At 34.7% G+C, this 10,525-nt stretch overlaps 1 protein-coding gene across 5 annotated transcripts in view; it reads left to right on the top strand.

Moving 5' to 3' along the window:
• The first annotated feature begins 645 nt into the window (after positions 1 to 645).
• The window catches only part of Sap47 (Synapse-associated protein 47kD), a 140,451-nt gene continuing 130,571 nt past the window's right edge, over positions 646 to 10,525 (top strand). For 4 of the 5 annotated variants that reach the window (XM_085957272.1, XM_085957269.1, XM_085957268.1 and 1 more), the window contains exons 1-2: positions 646 to 1,137; positions 2,172 to 2,399. In XM_085957272.1, the coding sequence (XP_085813398.1) occupies positions 989 to 1,137; positions 2,172 to 2,399 (377 nt within the window). In that variant the 5' untranslated portion in view covers positions 646 to 988. The remainder of the gene's footprint in view (positions 1,138 to 2,171; positions 2,400 to 10,525) is intronic. The other variant, XM_085957270.1, reaches the window with a different exon arrangement.

The raw sequence follows: 10,525 nt of genomic DNA, 5'->3' as shown, positions 1-10,525 counted from the left end.
TGGCCTTTTTAGAATTTTCCACATGTCTAGTGAAAACAGTCTGTTGTGCAGTTAGACTTGATTTTAGTTGACATATATTTTTCTTTCTTATTTCAGATTTAAGTGGATAATTCACATCAAAAGTGGCATGAATTGTTTGAAAGTGTCGTTCAACATTATGTTTTTTCGGCACTGCAATACTATTACTACACAACAAACAGACGCATTTATTTTTCACATTAAAGAAACAATATGATTCCTCCCAGTCAGTGTTAAAATTATAGGTTCGTTGTCTTTTACTCGGTCCACTCATTTTAGAACTATATAGAAGGAATATCAAAACTCCTAATTCGTGTTTCGTCAGATGAAGATGTCTCCTAGCTAACTGTCGCGACCCGAACGGGGCAGCAATAGCAATCACAATGACAACAACGCGGTTCCAGGCGGGGAATGCTATTTGCACATCACTCCTTGTACTGTCTCTATATATCGAATAGCGGCGGGCACATACGAATCGTTCCGCGGGCGCCATGGTGCCCGCGGGCACGGGGTTGGGAACCCCTGCTCTAGGACTCTTTGGACTCCCCGAGAGTACATTGATTTTTAAAAAATGGCAGCACCATGCATTCTCGCCACTCCGTCATTAGTCTATGACTCCGTAGCTCTATTGTATTTTCGTCTATACTCTATGGTCACTCCGCAAAGTTTTGACAGATAAATAAAATTGTGTTGTATACATTGCGCAAGTCTTCCATGCGCAGTTCTGTTTACGCTGGTCGATCATTCTGACACCGTTTTCAGTTTTCAGTATCTGAATATTGTGCGCTTCAGCTGACGTTGCGAGTTGCGAGTGGTTCAGTCTTCGAAGGATTCGTCGCCGGTGCGGTGATATGTTCCAAGTCGCGGCAGTGTAGTGCGGGAGTGTTCATTCAATCCGAATAAGTGTTCTTCATTGTGAGTCTCGTCTCATCCTCTCCTTCGTAGTTTGTAAATAAGTGTACCTGTGAAAATGTTTTCCGGACTTACGAATCAAGTGAGCTCTTGGATGGGTCAGGCCAAGGGCGAACCTCAGGACGAAGAGGTTCCTACCCCTACCAAAGAAGCTCTCGACGCTGGCTCGGGAGCGGCGACGGCGACGGAAGCAGAAAAAACTCAAAGGTGCTTATTCAGCCCCTAAACATTTTACTCTTGCATTGTTCTTCTTTGAAACCGACAGTAAACTCACAACTATATTGATTTTATCATAATAAATGGGTGTCATTGGTAAATTACCCTATTTACCCTCTATTGCAATTGGGAATATGAACGCGGTTGTAAATGTCATAACTTTACTACACTTGTACTGTTAGATTTCATAAAAGATATATGGTATTTGATAGCATATTAGGAATTTAAATAAAATAAATATTGTCACTTCCGGAATGGCCAACATTTTGTTAAATACCTTTAAAATTCAGCTCTCTAAGTGACCATTGCTATGAGATATTGAAACATACCTTGCCCATTAATCGAATTGGCTCTGGAGTATCTACTTATGTAGGGGTTGACATGTACCTGATTACATAATAATAACTTAAATGCTCATTGTCTGGCAATTTCATTCTTTTCACCTCTTACATTTAAGGTTGTGGGTTCTAACATAAGTATATTGATATCACTCACTTGTGTCAATATAATAAATGTATGCATTTACAAAGTATGACTGTCAAGAGCCTCTGAGACCCGTATATTATCATTAGGTCTTCTTATTCATTTCCATATTATTCAGACACCAGATATTGTCATCGCCGCGCCGCTTCCTTCTTCGGTTGACTGACAAACAACATTGTACATATTTGAAAACACTTTTGAGGAATATATTAATATAACCACTAGAAAAAATCTTTTTGAAAAAAATATGATACCCAGCAGACTTCGAACCTGCGCCCTACGGGAATCACGCCCGTGTGGAATGACCACTGTGATATTATAGGTTTGTATTATTACCAAACAGTTTCTGAAGGCTATATGGCAAGAGTCGTTTGAACCATTTCAGATTGGCCCTCAATCGACCCGTTACCCTACTCGTATTGTTATAGTAGCGAGAACAATGATTACACTAAACTTAAGTAATAGTTTGTGGTTCTGTATTTTAGAAATCGAGTTCACTTTCGTAACTGAATTTTAATGATTTTACTCTCAATTTTTTCCAGCCCTACAAAAGCCGGCAGTAAATTGGACATGTTCACAAACGTAAAGTCCCAAATGACAGGCTGGCTAGGGTCCGGCATTCCAATCCCCGGATTGAGGAAGACGGATCCTGGCGCAGCAGGAGCGGAAGCACCCCCCGCTGAGGGGGCGGATGCTCAACCGGAAGCCTCCACCGCTGCCGCCGCTCAGGAAACGACCAAAGACGAAGATGACAATTCTAGGTACATTAGGTACGGGGTCGCCCATTCAATGATGAGTCACTTTTATAATCCTTTTCTCTTTATGCTGATCGACGCTGCATCGGTTCATTAAAAATGCTCACATCTTAAACGTTGTCAGGAGGTAGTCGACCTGATAGTTGTGGAACCTGATATTTTCCGTTCCTCCCCGATTACTGGAGGTAGGAAGCCATCTTTACCTATTTGTTCATTTGCATTTGTATTGGGGGGTGTAGTTACCACTCCAGTCTTCTTTTTACTTCCCCTGCCCCGCCATTATCAACATTATCTGGCGTCTCTCATAACATACTGAAAAACCATGATATACTAATTATTGTCGTTAATTCTTAGTATTTTTGTATATAGACCATTGATTTCAGATTGTTACATAATTAATATTTAGCTTTTGATTCGTATTTGCAGTCATATCTCTTGAAATTTACATTCTACCCAATAATTTTTTATCAATCTATCAATGTTCGGTTGAAAGACATTGTATTAATTAAAATAAAACCCAATCAATACGTAGTAAGTACTTATTCTAGTACCTATATAGTTTAATAACCATCAGGACAACTTTAATGGGCACTTGCATGCATAAGTACTTATTATACTATTTTAAAGAAGCCTTCACCATAATTCGCCTAAAAGCATACTGACCTAACTACCTAGAGGTGACAGACTTATTTGCGAGGACTGATTGTTATACTTTCATTCAATTCACACTCGGGCGGGGTGAAGCGACTATCTCTCAACTATATATTTGATAATGGAACTTGAAATGAAATGTCTCAGACTTGCGTCCATATGCTTAAACAAAAACACTCCTATCGAGTCCCCGCTTCCTATAAAAAAAAAAAATTTTTTTTAATCTTTTATGGTGACATGAGTATGAAGAATTTTTTTTTTCACTGACAAGAATTTAGGGGACACAAATTAGAGAAAGAAATGTCAGAGTGATTCAAAATTACCTGATCTGTTTATACAGGTATGTATGTATGTATTCACTGTCGATCTGAGATGTCGCACCCGCACCATGAATGTTGGTCTGTTTTAACTTCGACATCTTAAGAATTTGTTTGTTAATATCAGTAGTCGATATACTTACAAATGTGAAACAATTCTCGGATAGGAAAAGATGGCTGACACATTACAAATTAAAAATGATCGATTGACGTTTCTGATTGAAACGAATGCAGCGGTCGCTTATCAGTTTTGATAATTTAAGCAAAAAGATGCGCAGAGCTGATGGTGAGATAAATACTTTATTTACATTTTTTTAAGGGTCTGTTCTGCAGGATTCTTATTTTTATTTAGCTTTCTTTGCAATTTTTTCTATTATACCTTACATACTTACTTCCTAAGCTTTGATGAATCTTATTTATTTTTATATTAAGTACTTACTTACTTATATTTTGTCTTTATATGCATAATTTAGTGCCGTGTAAGTTTAATATGCACATTTTGTTTGTTTCATTCTATCCAAGCGGTAAGGGGGGAACCTTATCGATAGCATGTTGGCATGTTGTGTTTTGTCCATTATCTGTGCCAGATCAAGGTTTCTTTCCGTCCGCTATTGCATAATGAAATATGTTGAAATCGAACTGTGTCCAAACTTCCGGCCGAATAAATATAACATTCTGAATGGCACAGTTCGCCCTCAATCGTCCTCTTAAACAATATTTCATTCTTTCATTAGACACCGACCGGTAGATCTCGAGTCTAATATACATTAAGATATCAATTTTGGTTGCCGCTCTAGTTTTGTTTCATGTATGATTTGATTTCTTATTTATTTCACGATTTCTTTTATCATCCGCTTAGCGCATAACTATTTATCAAAGTCGAGCTTCAATAATGTTTGAGTGACATCATTTTATGGATGAACCCCACCCCGCCCCATATTATTATCATACCTTTTTTTTAGCAAATTATTTTTCTTTATATTATTATTGGATTGCCACATTTTATATTCATTTTATATTTAGCCCACAGCTGATCGATTGCATAACGTGAACAGAATATCAAAGTAAAAATTATGTGCGCACCTATAAATTACTTTTGACTATTTTTTACATATTGTTTAGTTAACTTTACCGTAGATGCATTGTTATTAATATTAACACTTACTCTTATTTTAATAGATATACATATAAGTCTTTTTAATCAGTAGATATTTACACTTCCATATTTTAAGTGAGTAGGTAGTTGTATTACTTATTTACTCATTTACTGAGTAAATTCTCCTTGGAGATATTATGTACCTATCCTATTCCATTTTATTTTCATGGATTAATTATCGGTAGGTACTTACCTTATTTTAAACATAATAGTCGTATATGGACATTATAATTGTCTTGACAATAATTTCATTGTAATATTATTTCGAATTCCCACTTAAATAACATACTAAAGTATAGGGAGGTACTTACTTAAGAACTCTACCCGAGGTACTTATTTAAGTGTCTACCGTGGGTGTTGTAGGTGCAATCGTCTTTGTCATGCTATACTATGGTTATGCAGTGTCGCCATCTTACGGAAGCGTTCAATAATTTTTATGTGATACGATGCATAGTCGGTTATCGCATCAGCCTTCATGATATTCTGGTTCACTTTCAGTTGTTGCAATAGTTAAATCCTAATAGTCTGTAGGAATCACTAGCACAAAATTGAAGCACTCATATTATTCCATAATTATCTCTGATGGGAGTTTTCTTTAGTGACACTGGCAACTTTTATTTTGTTCTGAGATTATTTGTTGAAACTTGTATCGCGTGGGTAAGTTATATTTAATACTCATTCGGGTAAATTTGTCTACTCGGCTTAAACTTAAATCAATACCAGACGAAACAGTGTTTCACTGCATTGTGCCATTTTAATTGGACATCTGCCAAAGACAAACGGTGTGCCGGTGCATCTGGCTCATGTGACTTTACTACGCATACTGACGTTAGCCATATTCAATTATCCCATGTGCCTGCCTAAAACAATTACAAATGATTTTCTGATAATTTCAATAGAATTTTGGATTTACAACAGTAGATAAGTAGTTAATATTGTGAATTATTTAATAGGAAGCTCGCTTATAGTTTCTGCCTTCGTTCTTTTCAACATAGGTAGGGAGGGATCTATCTTTTTTTTTTAAATCATCATGGTGAATAATATAATGTCTCCGTTTTTTTATTACTGAAAATTTTATTTGAGTCTGTTGATTATGGAATTGGAATTCTTAGCGGTTGATAGTTTAATAAAGCGAGTAGGTACCGATGATGCGTCGAAGCACTTCGCCTGATATATCAATAGCCTATAGCTTATATGTACATCCTATTAGCTAAGTTGGCATCTAATCTGCATCACCCACTTTCACTTCAACTTTTAAATTCTGGTTTTACATGGAGAAGTTTTGTGCATGCGTCAAGCGGAGGCATTCATTTCGCTGTCTACATGGTTCATCAAAGCTTTCACTTCGTCAAGTCTAGTCTACAGTAAAATCATAGATAATACATGTGTACTTTGCATTACACGAATGACAAAATAATATATTCAGTATTTTTATATGAATTAATAAATGTCTTCTGTCAAAATAAATACTGATATTATTATACTGATTAGTGATTATAATATCAAGTGATTTAAATTTAATATGTATAATATTAGTGACTACTGTCAAATTGCAATAGTAACCGATGCTGCTATGTTACCTTAACTTTTTGATGTTCTTTGGAAAAATATGACACCAAACTTTTAATTTTGTTTTTTACACCTAGTACCTACTGTCATGTCCTACTTTTTGGTCAAAATTGTGTATGCATTATTCCTTTTTAATTTATTTGTATAATGCTATAGGTCAACAAGGTTAACGAACCTTTTCCTGTTGGAACGCCACATTCATTTATCTTAAACAAAATAAGGCCGCATTTAAGAAACATACATAAAAATGCATGTACAGTCATCCCTCAATCTACGCAGTAGGTTCCAAAGGATTTTTTAAGAAAAAAAATGTGTTTTTTTCTTCAATGCGTAAAAGTGAACCGCGTAAATCAAGGGATGAGTGTACATTATTTTGTAAAATGTAAATGATGGAAAACAATGAAATTTAAACATCACGTCGCTATAGGATTTGTTTCCCGAATAGACCAAATGTCAATTTTACAGGAGACGAAAAACAAATTTCATTATCAAATATTTTAATATCAGTAGATGTATCAATCATTCTTTCTATACTGTATGATTGCAACATTATCTAATAATAGATTCCAAGAATAATATACTGGTATAAATCATTAAATGCACAGAAAATGCGTTTTATTTACAAGTACTCACTGTGGATATTCGGGAAATTTTTAGCGCTCTCTCAGAATAATGGATATTTGGGACAAAACATGGACGTTCGGGATTTAAAACCGTAGCGTATTGCTGCACGGCCCACAGATTACTGAGTGGTCAAAAAGTACGCGCCTCAAATGTTATATTTATTTTCACGATAATTGTTAATAATTACCTCTACTATTTAAATACTTAATGATCGTAATTACCCAATTTCGTATGTAATAATAACATGCGGCAATCGCTTTTTAGATTTTTTTTCGGATTAAGTAATAAAATAGTTTTTAAGTAATTAACTATTTTTTTATTGAACGAATAATTCACAAGATTTAAGAATGTACCATTCTAATAATTGAACATACTTACATAATTTTTTAAATCACTTCTGAGAAAATATATTATAAGGTATCTACTACTTCAATTACTAACCGACGTCACGGTCATTTCTCCAATATTTTATGATGGTACTTACTCGTACTTGCTATCAATTTTACATTAATATTTTTTCCAAAAAAAAAAAATCTTGTATATATTATATCTGTATATTATTATATCTATATATTTCTATAATTGACAATTAAACTTATTACAAACCACCAAATAAATATTATATATTTACTATTGTAAGGAATAACAACACAAAATAATAGCATGTATAAATTAATTACCATTGGCTGCTAATATTAGGTAGGTACCAATATCCTAAGTATATAATATCCACCAAATAAATAGTTACTAACATACATATTAAATTAAATTAACTATCAGCGCATTCAAAAATAAATAATAGCATCGCCTTTATTTTCATAGAAATACCTAGATTAAAAGTAAAATAAAGACAAACAATGTTTGATTAATAATAATTTGAAATAATAATTATTTTTTACGTCATAGTAGTTGCCGGGTCATACTGTAGAATTCATATAACCGTTGGGATTTTGTGTCATTTATCAAAACAAAATGCAGTTATTTAGGTTAAAATACTCACTTCCACAATTCTACTGTAAGTTTAGGGCGAAATGGTGATGTATCAGCTATGAATGATCTCTTCAAATTTGATGAATTCACTATTAAAACAATATTAACGTTAAAAACAATATCAATAAGACGAAATTTGAAAGAAGTCTCCGGACGCCGAAAAATATGAAAGTGGGCGTGATTGTTTTAGAGCTAGACAGCGTGAATGTGGGAGCGAGATGCACGGCGTGAGCGCGGTTTGATTGGCTAAAGTCATATTCGGGAAATAAACACTCAGCCAGAGATATATTTCGACCGAAATTAACTTGGATATTCAGGTACAAATAGTTGGACATTCGGGAGGACACCACGGAGTAATTGTAACTTAACATGGCGTATTCGGGTTTTTTAAAAAAATATCTCTGTTCCTAGATAAAAATATATTGTTTTTATAAATGATTTCGGTAGAGTTCGATAAAAGAAATATAACTGCATTAAAATGTCGATTTCGACAAAAATGGATATTCGGGAAACAAATCCTATAGCGACGATCAGTTGAGCCACGGTCTAAAAAGATCGTGGCTAGGCGATGCGCGGATTGCGGGTCGCGGGTGCAAATGACGCATGCCAAACAAAATATAATTTGTCTTATAAATCCAACATACGTCCATTTTATGTTCTGTTTATTGTTCTATTAGTAACAATAATAATATATTCATTGACATGTTTTCTTTTTAAAGTAAATGGGTAACGTTTTTAGTCATCTTTACACGATTTAAGAATTGATTGGCCCGTCGCCATCACGAAACAAAGTGACGTGTTTCCAGCTCGACGTTCTCTCTCGGAATGCGAGCGAGTCCAAAATTTCGTCGCGCCTATAGTTGAAAATTATTTGCCGTTTCAATGATGATCACCTTAAAGACTGGGCTGCATCTGCTTTTTCTTGAAAAGCATTGGAATATTATTTGGTTGTAGCATATAGGTCCGCAGTTTCAGTTGATCCTCTAAATGGGTATCTATCAATTTATTGTGACCTTAATCGTGCCTTGATTAGGGATAGATAGGAGAATGTAGATTCACAGCAATATGTGGTTGAAAAGCAGGAAAGCATTTTACGAGCATGTTGTCGAAGGCGTGGGTATTCTACGGCATTTTTCCATATTTCAATTGAATCTTTCCCAGCATCAAACAACGACTTGAAAATATCATCTACTGAGAGCTCAGTCAATTCCATCTGTAGCTCTTTAGGTGCCTTGATGACATCAACTAGGTGAGGTTGATAAGCTAATTTCAACCTCATTGCGTGAGTCGATTTCATGAGTCTCAAAATCGGTAAACCTTTCATTGTATTCTACAATTAATACGTCAATAACGTCATCAGACGGGCGAACAAACTAGTGACGCATGCCCTGAACAAAGAAATGGCTTTCGTCTAATAATAACAGCCTTTTCCAGTCATCTTGTGCCCATTATTTGTATTTCTGTGCTCAATCCATCCTCTTCCTTTTCATCACAGCAGTCAAGAGTTGTTTCTTAATTGGTTTCCGATCATTTTTCCCAACTTGTAGCAGACGCCGCTGCACTGTTGAAGCATAATAATATTATGTAGGCAACAGCCTAGCCCTTTCTGTAAAGTGTAAGTCATTGCTGGTCATCATAGATAATATACCTGGTCATCGTCATCTAATATGTAGTGCTGTCATAAATGTGAAGTAAAATCCAAACCAGTATGAAAAAATGCTTTGTCCACGTTCTTTTGCACAAGGGTTTAGGTATATTGAATTATTTCAATAACAAATTTCATGTGAATAAAATGGTTGAAGAAAATCGTTTTATAGTCATATATAGGTACTTGGCAAATTTGAGTCTGCTGTTGGATGAGTGAGATGACAAATACCAAACAGGCACGGTCGTCATCGGGTCCAGTCGTTTCAGATAGTCACTGTCGTAGTTACGCTCACATCGATTTGTTCGGTGTTCTTTGGTAGTACCTATTGAAACGGTGTGTATGAACTATTACGGTAAATAAAACATATTTTTATCATTTATTGTTTTAATAAAATATGGAATAAAAATGCGCTCTAATGTGCGCATTTTTATTAGGTAGGTATTAGGTAGGTATATATCATTTACTTATACTGATAGTTACAATTCAATGAAAACATCGTGTATTATTATTTATTTAGTTGGGATTGGGAATATACAATGTTTCGGAATTTATGAACTAGCCTTAACGATCTCATTATCGTTATTTAACAGATTAGTTATAGAGAACTACAAAATTAAAGACAATTATAACACCGGCAAAACATAATTTCGTTGGCAATATCATTTAAAATAAGTTAATACACCGTCGAATTACAGATTTATCAAAATCATCAATATTTATTTTTTTATTTTTAACTACCTTATCCTCTTTTTAGGACTCGAAAACGCCCCAGAAATTTGTTTTTCTCTTCAAACACGCCAAACAGTTCTCAAACCAACTCCTGATGCATCCGAAACTTCTGTCACAACACTCAGTTCACTGCACATTTTCGTTTTTGTTTTTATTTTATTTTCCTTTGTTAGGGCATTATTATTATGAGTAATTAAACGGGACATTGTAATTCAACGAAAAATCGTTTCTATAACAATCAGTAATATGAACGGAATCGGATGGAGGGCCAACATTCAGAAATTCAAAATGAGCGGGCGGGCCGCAATTAAATTACTATTTTTATATGTATACTTTTTATTAACAAAAAAAAACCAGTCTAATGAGAGGAATGGAACTTACTGTTTTACATCTTTTAACATTTTTTTTTTTAAATTGGGTGTTAAATTTGTAGTTGAGAAAGGCGTTAAAAGATAAA

This window comes from Rhyacophila brunnea, unplaced genomic scaffold (genome assembly GCF_057557595.1).
Source record: "Rhyacophila brunnea isolate RB1 unplaced genomic scaffold, BYU_Rbru_1.0 scaffold_6, whole genome shotgun sequence".
NCBI lineage: Eukaryota > Metazoa > Arthropoda > Insecta > Trichoptera > Rhyacophilidae > Rhyacophila > Rhyacophila brunnea.
The sequence above is the reverse complement of the archived record's forward strand: the minus strand, read 5'-3'. Positions and strand labels throughout refer to the sequence as shown.